The 16,805-nt window shown below is 38.3% G+C and overlaps 1 protein-coding gene across 1 annotated transcript; it reads right to left on the bottom strand.

The window, feature by feature from the left end:
* Positions 1-13,474: 13,474 nt before the first annotated feature.
* On the bottom strand, positions 13,475-14,416 carry LOC120524178 (olfactory receptor 1-like). The gene has a single exon (XM_039746059.1). It carries the CDS (start codon positions 14,414-14,416, stop codon positions 13,475-13,477), a length of 942 nt encoding a protein of 313 aa, XP_039601993.1.
* Positions 14,417-16,805: the final 2,389 nt, after the last annotated feature.

Below are 16,805 nucleotides of genomic sequence, written 5' to 3'. Positions count from 1 at the left end.
TCCACCCACATAAACGACATTAAGAAAATTTTCTACTTTCACCTCCATAACATATCCCATGTTCGCTCATTCCTCTCCTTTTTTAATGCTGATTAACGTTTCCATATTTTTATCACATCCCACATAGATTATTGTAACTCCCTACTGGCAGGTGCCCCTTATAATCTTATATCGTAGATCTAGCTGAATCAAAACTCTGCTGCAAGAATCCGAGCATGGACAAGCAACAGCAAGCACATAAAACCCATCCTGATTTGCCTTCACTGGCTCCTTGTGTCTTACATGTTTGAATATCATATTCTATTAATAACCTACAAAGCTTTAAATGGCCTTCTCCATCACTCTGCTCCTGTTCGTCCACTAAGGTCCTTTGATTCTGGTAATGTTGTTGTGCCCCACACTAACCTGCACACTGTGGGTGACAGCAGGGCCTTTAGCTGTATAGCAAACAGACTTTGAAATGACCTCTCGAAATTAATGAGATCAGCTGACTCAATTCATCCTTTTAAAAAACCAACTTCAAACTCATCTGCTCAGAAAGGCCTTTAACTTAAACTGACATTTTGCTTTCTCGTTCAGTCTTCCAGTCTGTCCAGATGCTCAGGATGATTTATGTGTGTGTTATATTACAAATGATGTTATTTGCTAGGCTTTTCTTTTAGTATTGAATTTAATTTAATGTCTTTTATTCTATTTAATGCTTTTGTATATCCTGTATCTATCTGTTTTAGTGTGCTGTACAGGAAACATCTGAATCCAAGGTTACATGTACCGATTGTTTCTTTATGATACTGAGAAGCAACTTGAGCATGGGAAAGGCCCTATAAAAATAAAATGTAGTATCGCTGCTTTAAAGAATCCCATAGAAAATGGGATATAACAGAGACATATGCATTGCATTTGTCAGTTCAAAAAGTTATGCATCAGAAATATTAATGTTACTTTTACAAATCCCGCACAAAATGGCATGTAACCAAGACATATGCAAGGAATTTGTCACTCCAACAGATGACACATCACAAACATTAACACTACTTTCATGAACCCCATTTGAAATGGCATACATTATAACAGACATATGCCTTGAATGCCTATGAATCCTGTACAAAATGACATATAACAGGGATATGTTTATTCCAACAGAAGGTGTATCACAAACATTAATGCTTCATTTACAAATACTGTGCAAAATCTAATATATAAAGCAGAGTCGATGTGTGTGTGTGTATGTTTGTTTGTCCGCCATACAAATCTGCACTGGGGGTCCGATCACCACCAAACTGGGCATGGGGCTCCTTTGTGACCAGTAGAAGGTCATGGGGTAGGTTTGGTTGGAAAAAATGTTCCTGGTGAAGCGCAGCACACCTTTTCACCAACTCCACGTACGGCACACGTCCCCGTACTTAAGATGGCCGCATGTTGCAACAGATGGTCACCGCGGCACCATCTACCGGCGGCTTTGGTCTCTGTGCGTGAAGAGGAACTGTTGTATAGATGTAAAATGTGAACGACCCAGTAAGCATTAACTGACTGACACACCCATGTTTCCACACATAACACTTCCACATGCTCTGATAGTACTGTACGAATATGAGAGGGAAGAGAATTCTCGAGTTGGCAAGCACTATGAGAGACACTCGAGCTCCCATATCATAGAGTTTGATGTGTGGTACAGAAAGTCGAGCTGCAGGTGACGATCTGAGTGAGCAAGAGGAATGTAAGTCTGTAGGAGATCAGTGAGGTTGTGGAGAGATTTAAATGTTAAGAGCAGTATTTTGTATTGTATTCTGTAGTTAACAGGGAGCCAGTGAAGTTGACAGACATAGGTAGGATATGTTCAGTGGATTTAGAACAGCAGGTTATTATCCTGGCAGCAGAATTTTGAAGAAGTTGTAAGCGATGGATACGATAGCATTACAGTAATCAATACGTGAGGTGACTTGGGCATTAACCAATACTTCAGTACTGTGTTGTGTAAGAACAGGACGTCTACAAATGTTTTGGAGATGGAAGAAGACAGTCCGAGAAATGTTACTTACAGTTGTGCTTGAAAGTTTGTGAACCCTTTAGAATTTTCTATATTTCTGCATAAATATGACCTAAAACATCATCGGATTTTCACTCAAGTCCTAAAAGTAGATAGAGAAACCAGTTAAACAACTGAGACAAAAATATTATACTTGGTCATTTATTTATTGAGGAAAATGATCGAATATTACATATTGTGAGTGGCAAAAGTACGTACTAGGACTAGCAGTTAGTTTGAAGGTGAAATTAGACTAGTGTTAGATTAGTGTTTTCAATCAATGGGATGACAATCAAGTGTGAGTGGGCACCCTGTGTTATTTAAAGAACAGGGATTTATCAAAGGAGATGTCTGAGGACCTCAGAAAAAGAGTTGTTGATGCCCATCAGGCTAGAAAAGGTTACAAAATCATCTCTAAAGAGTTTGGACTCCAGCAATCCACAGTCAGACAGATTGTGTGGGAATGGAGGGAATTCAAGACTATTGTTACCCTCCCCAGGAGTGGTCGACCAACAAAGATCACTCCAAGAGCAAGGCGAGTAATAGTCGGCGAGGTCACAAAGGAACCCAGGGTAACTTCTAAGCAACTGAAGGCCTCTCTTACATTGGCTAATGTTCATGTTCATGAGTCCACCATCAGGAGAACACTGAACAACAATGGTGTGCATGGCAGGGTTGCAAGGAGAAAGCCACTGCTTTCCAAACAAAAACTACTGCTCATCTGCAGTTTGCTAAAGATCACGTGGACAAACCAGAAGGCTATTGGAAGAATGTTTTGTGGATGGATGAGACCAAAATAGAACTTTTTGGTTCAAATGAAAAGCTTTATGTTTGGAAATAGGAAAACACTGCATTCCAGCATAAGAACCTTATCCCATCTTTGAAACATGGTGGTGGTAGTATCATGGTTTGGGCCTTTTTTGCTGTATCTGGGCCAGGATGGCTTGCCTTCATTGATGGAACAATGAATTCTGAATTATATCAGAGAATTCTAAAGGAAAATGTCAGGGCATCTGTCCATGAACTGAATCTCAAGAGAAGGTGGGTCATGCAGCAAGACAACGACCCTAAGCACACAAGTCGTTCTACCAAAGAATGGTTAAAGAGGAATAAAGTGAATGTTCTGGAACGGCCAAGTCAAAGTCCTGACCTTAATCCAATCGAAATGTTGTGGAAGGACCTGAAGCGAGCAGTTAATGTGAGGAAACCCATCAACATCCCAGAGCTGAAGCTGTTCTGTACAGAGAAATGGGCTAAATTCCTCCAAGCCGGTGTGTAGGAATGATCAAAAGTTGCCAGAAACATTTAGTTGCAGTTATTGCTGCAGAGGGGCGTCACACCAGATACTGAAAGCAAAAGTTCACATACTTTTGCCACTCACAAATTTGTAATATTCGATCATTTTCCTTAATCTGATGATGTTTTAGGTCATATTTATGCAGAAATATAGAAAATTCTAAAGGGTTCACAAACTTTCAAGCACAACTGTATATGGGAGGAATTATTCAATAATAATAATTATTATTATTTAATAATTACCATTATTAGTATATAAGTAATTGAATTTAAACGATTCGCCAAAATCTGTTGTATGTAAATGATACTGTTTTAAACGTCATTGCTTTTTCATCAGAAAACCCGGTTTCCACGTCTACCTGTATTACTTTAAATGGCACTTTTGCCACTCGCAATAGGGCGGACGCGCTGACGTATCGTGTTGACTAGGCAACAAAGTGAATGCACCGTCTATCTATATATAGTATGTCTATGCTTAAAAAGACAGCATCCTTCTCCCGATGTTTTTCGCTCTTTACCCATGTTTCTTTAATTTGCCAAGAGATGGCAGAAGTGTCCAAGTATGAGAAGGCCGACTGCTTTGATCGCGTGAAGGGTAACTGCCGTATAGATGTAAAACGTGAACAACCCAGTAAGCGTGACCGCCTGACACACCCGCATTTCAGCACGTCATACTCCCACACGCGCACGATTCTTTAGTGCTGTATTTCATTCTCCAACATCTCTTATATGGCAGCATATTTGAACAGAGACTCGCCTTAAAAAGACAGCATCCCCCCCCCCCACCCCATTTTCCCCAAACGCACAACCGGTTGTATGTCACTTCTCTCTGTATTTACCATCGCCAACATCCGTTAGATAGCATCACACTTAAACACAGACACTCCTTACAAACACAGCACCCCTCCCCGCCATTTTCCCACTATGGTTTCAGTGCTACTCTTTCTCACTGGCTTTCTGTATTTGTAGTGCTATTTACTCCCTTTCCAACTGACAGTACTATTTCAGTGTTGCTCTTTCTGACTGACTGCTCCTATTTGTTCGCTTTCCGATGGATTGTAAATACCATAAATTCATCTCACTGTGGTGCATATTCCATACGTAATACCATGTAACACATTATAATTGTCCTGCTTTTCGCTAATATACCCATGCCACCGAAAAAAAAAAATGTAGAATTGGAAGGTCCACTTCAGATGTCACAACAAAGTCAAACCCGTCTCAAATGCCAGACCACATAGACTCCAGAGTAGAGGAACTTACAATAACATGTCAATCAGAAAAATATTTGTTTTATTTCTATGTTCTGTTTCTTTCATTTGGGAAATTCACTGGTTATAGATTCCCGGGCAATGCCGGGTACTCCTGCTAGTGGAATATAACAGAGACATAGGCCTTACAATTGTCATTACAACAGATGGTGCATCACAAACATTTGTAGTAATGCATTTTATTAGTACAAATGGTTGTCATGCACCATCTCTTCGAATGACAAATGCCTTATATTTCATTAGTACGTGCATTACAAAATATACTCTAATAGATGATGCACTGCAAACGTTAATGCTGAGGTCTGATTACTTGGATTACAACCCTTTGTTGACAAGTAACATAACTAGTTCAGCATATTTAAACATGGAACCGTTAGTGGTCCAGCAGTAAGCCCATGATTTCTGTGTTGTTATTTCTGCCTACGTTCTAAATAAATCAGGATTACTGCAAACGTCGCCCATATGCATCAGTTTGCAAGCATATTCTGCACCACGATAGACTTAAATCAATGTGGTACTGAGGAAGATGCATTGTTATTTTTGATACTAAATGAGATTTGATGTTGTCTGGAAGGACATAGAGGATTTAGAAGTGAATGGATTGCTAAGAAATCATTTGGATGGAGTTTCCAGTCTCTCATGTTTTTTTCTTCATAGTTACCCCAAAATTCAGTTTAGGGTATTGACTTGGCATGAGTGAGTGTGCCCTACAGTCCATTGCTGCCACATCCTCTTGATTACTGATTTGGGCTTAATGCTGAATGAATTTGCTTTAAGCTCAGTTATCAAGAACTGGATTAAGCAGATGATATAATAAATGAATGATTTCAGGGAATGATAAAACTTCTATCTATCTATCTATCTATCTATCTATCTATCTATCTATCTATCTATCTATCTATCTATCTATCTATCTATCTATCTATCTATCTATCTATCTATCTATCTATCTGTCAGCAGGCTGGAATGGTTGGGAAGCAGCACAGGACCTCACAAGTGTTCCTATACATTCATACATACATACACACACACACACACACACACACACACACACACACACACACACACACACACATATTTTATATATATATATATATACATACACACCTGTATATATGCAGAACTACTGGCTATTCTGTAGGCAAGCATCGCCCAGGTTTTGCCACCTAGTTTGCCCAAATAGTAGAATCAGCCCTGGCTGTGGTTAACAACTTGTTAAGGGCAGATTTTATGAATTTGTGTGGTGGAGAGTAGGACTCTAGGGACCTGTAGGGACCCTGATGTTATTTTGGACAATTTAGGTGAACAGGATGGACAAGCTAGTTGGCTTGAATGGCCAATTCTTGTCACAAATGTTCTAATATTCTAAAACAATATGATCTCTATGACAATAAACCTACACTTTACAGTTTTTCCCTATCTATTTTTAAATCCGTGCCTATCACACCACCTTGGGGAGAATGTTGGGAGCCAACCCTGCACAGAATGGCAGCCCATCACAAGATGCACCCACACATGCACAATTTAGGGGATGCCGATTAACCTCACATTCTCATCTTTTGGGATGAAAATATGGAAAGTAAAAAGTAAAACATTAAGAGAATGTCCAAACTTCAGACTCCAGTGCAGTGCTGTCCTCTGCTGTGTAATTATATGCTTTGCTATGTATATCCTCAAATTTCAATTTTCTCATACTGGATGTGTAGGGATCTGCTAAAGCACCTAATTGCAAATTAAGCAATTTACTACTTACATTCTCTACCACTTTTTTCTCAAAAATAAAAGCAATTTAACTTAACTTTTAACCAAATACAGATAATTCATAAATTGACTCAAACCATGCATCATCATTTTACATTCAAATCTGTTTAAAAGATCATTTAAAAGATCACACATTACCTTTAGGATGTCACTGGTGGGTAAGTGAGCAACCTCAGGATGTCATTTTGTAAGATTTTTAAGTTTTGTAATTAGCTCTTTCATTGTATGCAAACATATTTTTGGGGAAACAATTGAAGAGGCAGATGTAGCTTCTCAATGAAAAATCTAAAATCTGATGAGCAAATGAAAGAGTTGTGAGGGCGATTCAGTGCTAGAGATGAACTTTTTTCTTATGCTCTTCTATTTAAGCTGTTATCTCCTTTTGTGGTCCCAATGGAGATGATAGTAACAGTGGCTTGGGAAAAATAAGATCTTTGACACGGTCCTGGGAGCATTGTTCTATTTTTATAGGTTAAGTTGGTAGATGTACTGGTAAGCAATTAATTCTGAATTTTAATAAGCAACTTGTTCATTTGTTGTGTAGTGCACACCCTAATAAATAATATTATACAAACGGTATGAAATTCTGAGGCAGGCAGTCAGGATTGATACAGGATATTGTGATAACAGTTCAACGTTTTAGTCATTTTTCCACTGTGAGATTTTTTTTACAGCCAGAAATGTTATCAGTAAGGTGGAAAATTTAAAAGCTGCAGCCAAAGTAGTAGCCTTGAAAAAATGTTTTGCAATCCTCAGGCACCAGAATACCTTGGAAGATTCAAAACAGTGTCTTAAGAAACATTAACTCAAACAATCTTAAGAAGAAATGCATCAAGGTCGAGCTTAAATGGAGGAAACCTAAGCTAACAATCCACTATAAAATAGCTGTGTAAGTCCATGCTGTAAAAGCTTGGGGTCCTAGAAACTATTGAACTTGTCAGAAAACAAATTGAAATGTAGAAATGTCAGGTAATTTAAAGGAACTACTCTGGGCGTCTCTCTCCTTAAAGATTTTGTTTTGCCAATGTGCTCACCTTACTTGTGCATTAATGGTTAAGCGAGTGTCTCATTCTTCAGAGGTCTCATTTTGCAGATGTGCTCAAGTGCCTCCATTGACTCCGCGAAGATCACAGCATCGTCAGCGGAGTCAATGAAGGCTCTGATCAGGGCGCGCGAGAGACTGAGTGAGGAATCTTAGTGTCTGGGCTTGCGAATGTCCTGATAAAAACCAGGATCTAGGCCTTTAATGACCTCTTGGGCACAGCCATCTGTTTGCGGAGAAAGTGTTAGCCCTATTGAGAGGTTTACTTAACTTGGCAGTGACATTCATGTCTCTGGTGACTCTTCCTATTAAGTCAGTAGATGGATTGGGAGTGCATAGGGGGTCATGAGGTCACTGGAAAGGGGTGTGTGGCGCTCCCAATATCTATTCAAAGGACAAAGGTCCAAGTCTAGAGTCCTGGTGCTTCCTGTCTTGCTATATGGTTGCAAGACAAAGACTAAGACTGAGACGAAGACTGGACTCCTTTGGTACTGTGTCTCTCCGGAAAATCCATCGGTACCGTTGGTTTGATTTTGTGTCGAATGAGCGGTTGCTCATGGAGTCTCGAATGAGGCACATTACCTGCATTGTGAGGGAGCGTCAATTACGGCACTATGGCTATGTGGCGCTTTTCCCCGAGGGTGATCCGGCTCCTAAAATCATCATTGTTGGGGACCCGAGCAGCTGCACCAGGCCAAAGGGTGACCCACGTAACACCTGTTATTTTCGGAGACCTAGTGTCTGCCTGGGGGGTTGCAAACTGGCATCCCAAGTTGTTTCATCGTGTAGTGGGTGTGACAACGCACTGTACTAGTGCATGCTCCCCAACCTGAGTTGACTTGACTTGTTTACCTCTTTTGTGTATTCGCAGCGGGAGGAAAAGTAAAAGGGATACCGTTTTGCCGATGTGCTCACCTCGCTTCTGTATTGATGGCTAAGTGAGTGACTCTTGCTTCAGAGGTTTTGTTTTGCCGATGTGCTCATCTCGCTTCTGTATTAGTGGCTAAGTGAGTTTCCTCGGAAGTGAAACCCTTACCCCAACTCCACCTCTCACTTACGTGCCATACAGACAGACAGACACACTTCCATGCATAGACATTTACATATTAGATAATTCTGGAAATCCAAGAGTTTAGTTTTCATCTATTAATCATCACACTGCTTAGTCAATATGAGTAGACTGCCTCTTGAAAACTTCAAGCAAAATGTATAGCTTTGCAGCATTTTTTAAAACATAAAATTAACAATAATAGATGATGTGATTGTCCGAGGTAATAACCAGTCGATAACAATGATAAATGTTGGGGCGCCAACCCGGCTGTCCCTGTTTACTTTAAAACTCAAAAGAAAACTGTAGTTGATGGCACAATTACAGAAAGAAACATCATCCTCTAGCGTTATGCCTATCAAGGCTCCTTGTTACGGCTTGTCGGAACTCGGTCTGTTCAGCTCTCTTGTCAGCAAGTGATTCCTCTTCCCAGGTGGTTGGGCTTTTATGGTCTGGTGGCCAGAAGGGGCGGAGTCAGTTGCCCTCATTGTCTGTTTTTTCAGTACTGTAGAGGCAAATGAAGATGGCACAGTTAGCGGTAGTGCCCCCTCTCGGCCCATGGTGGCATTACAAACCTGGAAGGAACCTGGAAGATGACACTCTTACACATATAATATAATGTAATATGATAAATCCTTCCAAAGTTAATACTTGTTGAACCTCAGCATGCTCCTTTAGTGAATTCAGTTCCTTCACTAAAAAATAGAGATTTGCCAGACTAATGCTGTGGACCTATTCCACTTCTAATAAATAATATCAATACATAGAAATGTGAAATACTTTGTGGATCTGCAATAATCTCTACTTTTCTCTGCTTTTTTTCCCAGTTTTCTGTGGTGACGTTTTGTGCCGACACCACCTGATCAAAGTCCTGTGTAGCCCCCAGTGATGTTTGAATGAAGGTGGTTACGCCAGTTGTTTACAACTATTGATTATTAAAAGGAGTTGCTTGACATCTTTTTTAGTGGCTTAGTGAGGTACTATTAATTACAGGCCATTGCTTTTGTTTTTAATATGGCCTGTTTGCTTTTCACTTGCCTTTTTTTTTTTTTTTTTTAAAGAACCAAGGATGCTGTATTTTTGAGGGAACTGAAGAAACAAGTTTTGGTTTTAGGACATGGCGACTCTGCTGGGACTTTTGACTCACCAAAGACTAAACAAGTTTTTGGAAAAACCTTCAACACCCCCAAACTTAAAGGAAACTAAGTCAACTGACATGCTAGCACATAAACACTTTAAACATATAAACATTTTAGCATTTAAATTTATATATTAAGGCTTATGAACATTTCAGATGATCGGATTAAAAACAAGCTGTATTGTGTTAGTTAGGTTGAATTTTATAGAAGCTTTAAGAATTGAGTGTAACATTGGCCTGTACATATATATTTAAGATAGCATTTAAGTTCCTATGTCAATGCTTCCTCATGAATCAATATCTTAATTAATCAAGATAAAACAACACATACTATATCAGCTGGCTTGGAGCAATATAAAAAAATTAAGGAGTCATTAACTCTTTCAAGGGGGATATCGACTTTTGTCGAAATTTAGGAATACAGGATGTTAATCAGCCATAAACTGCAACAAAACTTGCTGTTATGTTTTAGTTCAACTCTCTTTGCTAAAAGGAAAGTTAGCTTCCTTGATTTGATCTGAATTCCCTACACGTGCATGAGTAGCAAAGAGCAAACAACCTCTAAAAATTGCATTGACATCGGGCGAGAGACTAAAGCAGATGCACAAAGCATGACACATGACATTTTGCTTATTATTGCTGAATCACACTCTGTCTTGTGGGAATTAAGTGATCTGGAGATCTAAAACAAAATTGAGGTACTGACATTAGCTGATCACGCCCCGGCTGATAGTGGTGCTGAACGCGTTCGTGTAGATGATATGCCTACGGCAACGTTCACCTGGGAGGACCACCACTTACATTGACAAGAGGTACAAACCAGATTGTGTCGCTCTGCGCTTGCAACTGCCGCGTGAAGACAGCCGGGCAGCCACCCCACTGTGCATTCCTGCTGCCCGTCGAGCTGTCCCCACGCAGTTTCCAGAAACAGCAAACAGGCACCGATAGAAGCCACAGCAACAAATGTTTTATGTTGATTTATGTGTGAAACAATTGCTTTATGTGCTTTTCAGAAAACAGTTATTTGGAAAAAATATTCAGCCCTCAAAGAGTTAATAAAGGTTATAGCAATGTGCTTGCTGACTCAAGGCCTCTCACCTTCTTCCAGCTGCAGCAGCTTAGCTCTTATCAGTAAAGTTGCGTGCTGCACTTACCAGCACAGCTGCCTATGATGTTACTCTTACTGGATGCTGGTGCAACAAGCAAGTATTAATCCAACAGATCAGTTTTTCATATGTGGGTCATCCTGGTTCCAACTTAATGATGAGGGCTGATCAATTAAAAGTCCTCCAATTTTTATTAGCTCAAGATTGGGAATGTGAAGAATGCAAAACATGATCAGGTGAAGGCCATCTCCGGGCCAGGCAGCAAGTACAACCTTTGCGTCCTAATGATTGTTATGAGAAGACTGATCATTATTAGGGGAAAGATGTTTACAAGGTGAGGTAATTGTTATGAAAACAGGTACAGCACAAGGTCATTATTATGAAGATAACATGTAAATTGAATGATGAGAATTAATATGTACGAAATGGGGATGTTTTTGTGATTAGAACTGAAATAAAAATGAACTGCACCCAAACCTCCAGGCTCACTTCATGAACTGAGACAGGCTTTGTGTGCTCTGCTGTTGTTTTCTATACTATGCAATAAGGTCTTAAATTCTGACTGCCTTTCTCAAGACTCTGCTCTTTTTTTGTGAAGATTTCTCCACAACACCTTACACCCTTTGTTAGCTGGGACAGGTTCCAGAAGACCTCCGCAACCCTATTCAGGACTACTTGGGTTAGAAAATGACTGACTGGATGTACCCCCTGGCCAACTGACCATAGCATCAGGCTTATCACAAAAGACTTAAAAACAAATCTATAAATAAGGACTCTCCTTTATTAATTACTTGTATATCCATGTTATGTAAGTGTGTATTGATTCATTTTTATTTATGATTTTTGGTATGTCGTTTATTCATTCCTATTTTTTTCTATTTCTGATTTTTTTGCCCCTCTTGTAACTTGAAACTTCTTTTCTTGTAACTTTTCCTTTTTTGTAAAGCACTTTGAGCTACACTCTTCCTATGCAAATGTGCCATAGAAATACATTTTGTCCTACATCCTGACTGTTGATGGTAAACACTTGAAATCAGGTCATTTTCCAAAATGCCAAGTTACAAATAAGGCACTTTAGTCATAGTTGCTGTCCTGGTCGGTCTCCAATGACATGTTTCTTTGAGCACGACTGGTGCCTGAACTGAAGGATTCTTGTGTTGTTTCTTATGCTGCAGGCCATACCTTGTTCTGATATCATTGATGATACTTGTAGGTGATGATGGACAGTATGATCCGTCTTGAAATACAGAATATCAAGTACAAAACCCATTATAAAAGAACCATGTAATGTATTTGTAATAGTTAACAATATTGTTAAATGTAGTGTTTATTAGCATTGGGTATTAGCAGTTGAAAGGGAAAGGAGAAACATTAAAAAACAGCTGTAGAATTTAGGTATTAATACGAAAATAAACCCAAAGTGGTTCAATTAGTATTAGTAGTTAGAGAACAGTCAACCAGCAGGTTAAGTGTAGGTGAAGAAGAAAGCTTGACAAATGTTAAGATGTATCTGGATGAGATATAAGAACAGCTTAACTTTCAGCTGAAGAAACAGTTTGAATGGTCTCCTGTCATCTGTCAAATACCTTATGTTCCTATCAAAATCTTAAACATAACAAATTTCTAATACAAGAAATTGTATATGGCAATTAAAGGATTTAAAATCACTCAAAAAAAAAATCTTTGGAGATGTGCTATGTAAACTTAAATATCCAGAGGGACACTCATGAGGAACCAATGAGTACATGTACATGACACATAAACACCGGTTAGGTGGTGAATTTTATTTGTTTTTCAAGATTTATCCATTTATCCATAATCCTGGGCCTCATTGATAACATGTTGCCATCTTAAGTTCCAGTGACGTGATAATGCAACACACGATGACGTGACTAGCGGCCACAAACAACATAGCAATCTAAATCAGTGTGTCTCAAACAATAATTCGAATTAAATATAATAATAAAATTGAACATTACTTTACATGGGTCACAATCCACGTGGTTCAGCATTTTTCTTCTTCTTACATTTTTGCTCTCAAGATCTACTTTTTCTCATGATAATGTCTTTGAAATCCTCCTCTGTGTCCTCATTAATGAATCAAGTGCAAACATCAGAACACTTCCCCTTTGGTGACGCGAGCACAATGTTTGGGGATTGGGTTCTTGGTGAATCAGAGGGGGCAGGTGGGGGATTGGGGCCAAGTGTGATCGCGACCCACAACCACTCCCAACCCACTGTAACCCACTACCATTATAAGCAATAACACCTCGCGACCTGCCGGTAGCAGCCTGTGACATCGCCATGATCCAGCGGCTGAGAAACACTAACCTTAAAGGATCCTAAAATGCTGACTTCAGTCAGAAAACAAATAAACAAAATGGTACTGTAAATGACATGAAAACATAACACATCAATGTAATAACGTTTGACCTGTACAATACAAATTAACAAAAATGAGTCGCAGTTAATTCATATGTTCAAACAACAAAAAAATCGTGATGGAAAGTAAGCCCAAACCTAATGAGGTGATGATCTCAGTAAGACAGTAAAAATAGACAAAGCAATGAAACTTTCTTTTATTATATAGTCATGGATTAAAATTTCCTACAATAATAAACTTAATCAATTATGAGACTAATTAAACGTATACTATAAAAAAATGTTTTATTTTCTTATCTCATCATGACTATCAAAATAGAGATTTACAAATGACAATTGACCACAAAGCATGCTTCTGATCTGAGGGAGGAAAACTACATAAACATGGTGATAACATGAAGATTTCACATTTCTAGGTGTGTTTTTGTGCCTTTAAAAAGTTTCTGGATGCTACCTTTGATTTTTTTATTCCTAAAGCTGTATATTATGGGATTGAGCATTGGAGGTACGATGTTCCCAACGATGATCATGGTGCTGTAGGCTTCCGTTGACAGCTTCACCCCCATTCCTGTCAACGCGTAAGATGTTAAAATCGGAACATTAAAGAGTCCCACCACTAGCAGATGAGTGGTCAAAGTATTGAAAACTTTGTTCTTTCCTTCAGCAGATGAGATCTTCAAAGCGGCATCAGCAATCCTAAAGTAGGAAACCAAAATCAATGCAAAGGGACATGCACCAAAAACAATGGTGGTGGGGACAAAAATATTTAAGTACTTTGGATCTTGGTTACAAGCTATTTTAACCATTGAAACATAATCACAGAAACAATAATTGAGAACATTAGTGTTACAAAAAGAAAACTCAGCTACGAAAACCATGTAGGGAAAAATGAAGATCGCTGTAATGATGTTTAAGATCAGAATCATACATAGGACAGTTTTATTGGTGATGAGGGAAGGATAGCGAAGTGGATGAACAACTGCTACATAGCGATCGCACGCCATGAGTGCCAACAGGAGGGATTCCACAGCCTCCAAATACAAGACTAAAATTGTCTGAAGTAAGCAAAGTCCATGTTGGACAGTGGAAACGTCCTGGAGAACTGCAATGATTGTCGGAGTGATGTTGGTGCTGTTCAGTAGATCGATTATGGCTAAAATCGCAATACAGATGTACATGGGCGTCTGCAAGTGACGATTTATTTTTATGACAACAATTACCAGGAAATTCCCTAAGAGTGTCGCCAAATAGACCATTGTGAGAATAGGAGTGGTGTAGCTCTTCTGTTGAGAGTTGATTTCACAGTTCAACACAAATTCAGATATGGACACAGATGAGTGATTCATGCCCAGAATTCCAATTCTGTAACCAAGAAGGTAAAACCAGAAACTGTTATTTAAACATTTTAAAAGATTTTATTGCAGTAACTTTAAAGTATTTTTTATTGGTACTGACATTATTTATATGGAATGAAGAAAAGGCTGCATCAACTTGAATCTGCAAAAGAAAAAATGTGTTATTGTCACCCTGAAATAAAATAAAACTTGTTTTAAGGCAGTACATTTTGAATGTATAATCTTCACTGAGGATGGCTGTACAGCAGAAATATTGCATCCCTAAACTCAATTTCTGTTGATTCAACATTGGAATAAGCTTTACCTTTTTGTTTCTGTCCAACATTAATTATACTTGTTTGAACCAAAAAGTCCTCTTATGCAAAAAAAGTCATATTTTATAGATTTATGTGAATCCATTTCAGAAATATGAATTGCTCTACCATAAACTGTTTCCACGAGCTATCAGATTCAGTGAAAAACATTGTTGGAAAAAAAATATTCTTTTTGTTTTTCTAAATTTATTTATTTTTTCTTGGATTTATTGAATGCAAGTAACATTCCATACAGACAAGTCAAACTTAAGAAAACTAAATTCAATTCAAACCCCACCCAAGAGTAAAAGTGGAATGCCAACAGCCAGAGTAAGACTTTTAAGAGTAGAAAAGAGACAGCAGAATTCTTTTCCCCAATATAAAAGTTTATTCTAAAATGTTATTGATTAGATCCTGCCAGGTTTTAAACACATTTTGAAAAGATCCACTCAGTGAGAATTAGATTTTTCCAATTTCAAATAGTATATAACATCAGTTACTCACTGACTTTAAGTTGAGCATCACAAGTCTACGTGCTAATAGTGTAGTAAATGCAATTACAGTTTGTTTGTCCTTCTCCTCTTTAAGCCCATCTGGGTGTCGACCAAACAAATGGATTAGGAGAGATTGTGACGCCAAGGCTCTCTGATAGACATTAAAAAATTTTGGTCCAAAATGAAGTTAATTTGGTGCATTCCCAAAACATGTGGCCCAATGAGGCTGGAGCTCGATTGCAACATTTGCAGGATGAATCTTGCCCGGGAAACATTTTGGACAATTTTAAATGAGGCAGATGTAGTTTGCTTTAAAAAAAAGAATGATTTTTTCACATTTGTTTTGTAGAATAAGTATTTTTCATGCTTGGAATATTTTGAGGTAACAATGACAATATTCCTTATTCGTACGTTACTTGAAGTGGAAACAACGCAAAATCATGTATTTGCTGCTTATTTTTTCAAAAGAGTGAATAATTTAGAAAGATCCCTTTGAAACGAGAACTTTATTATTTGAATGGATTTAGAGAAATATGCAAGGTTTGATCGATACATCTATTATCTTAAATAGGTAACAGCTAACCAAATTGAAAAGGAACTTGGGAGTCATTGCAAAGTGTGTGCCACATTTTTTTGGGGAATACAAAGATGGAAAACTATGAGAAACTTGCAGAGGAGCTTCTATCTTCCTACCTACCACTGGCATTTAACACATATTTAAAACTCTATTTCCTAAAGATCATTTAGATTTTTCTCTAAGAACATGAGATGATCGCTGGTGAACATTGGGAGAGATTCCACCAGGGCATCTCGGAAATGGAGAGAAGTTATAGTGAAAAGTGGAATGAGACTACTGTATATTAGCAGATATTTGTTGGTCAATGCACCATGTATCACCTTCAGAGAATTAGAAAAACACTACCAAGTTAATACTTTTTTGTAAGTAGTATTTATATTTAAAACACTTCTATGTGTAATTCATACATTTTTCAAGTGTAAATAATGAATTTAAAAAATATATTTTATTTGCTAAAATAGTGTTTTTTATTTTAAATCTTCATCTCTTTAAAACTGGATGTTTGCTCTTGCTAGATCTTTAAAGAACACCTAGAACTCTAGTAAGGTTGGACAGTTTAACATCTGTGGCAGAGCGACGGGCATTAAGCAAACTCCTGTCAATCATGAATAATCCACTGCATCCACTGAACAGTGTCATCTCCAGACAGAGGAGTAGCTTTAGTGACAGACTTTTGTCACTGTCCTGCTCCACTGACAGACTGAGGAGATCGTTCCTCCCCCACACTATGCGACTCTTCAATTAGGGCTAGATAATTATTCAGTTATAACAGCGTATTGTTACTTTAAGAAAGGGTGCTGGGTAGCGGGGAGTTTTGGGAACTAGGAAGTTATAATATATTTTTTTGTGGCTTGATAAGGCCGTGGAAACACACGGTTTTCTCACTGTGTCTGTCTTGAGTTTCACTTGACTGTGGAAATATATAATGTGGAAAATAAACATTGTTTGCTTTTATAACACAATGAAGTGGATTAATGTGAAATGCAAAGGACTAGATAGGCCTAAGTTCCTGCTCT

The sequence above is a fragment of the Polypterus senegalus genome, chromosome 2, assembly GCF_016835505.1.
Source record: "Polypterus senegalus isolate Bchr_013 chromosome 2, ASM1683550v1, whole genome shotgun sequence".
In the NCBI taxonomy this organism is placed as follows: domain Eukaryota; kingdom Metazoa; phylum Chordata; class Cladistia; order Polypteriformes; family Polypteridae; genus Polypterus; species Polypterus senegalus.
This window is presented reverse-complemented; position numbering and strand designations above follow the sequence as displayed.

Excerpts from the sequence above, each read along its gene's own strand:
- LOC120524178 (XM_039746059.1), bottom strand. The coding sequence starts at position 14,416 with ATGAATCACTCATCTGTGTCCATATCTGAATTTGTGTTGAACTGTGAA.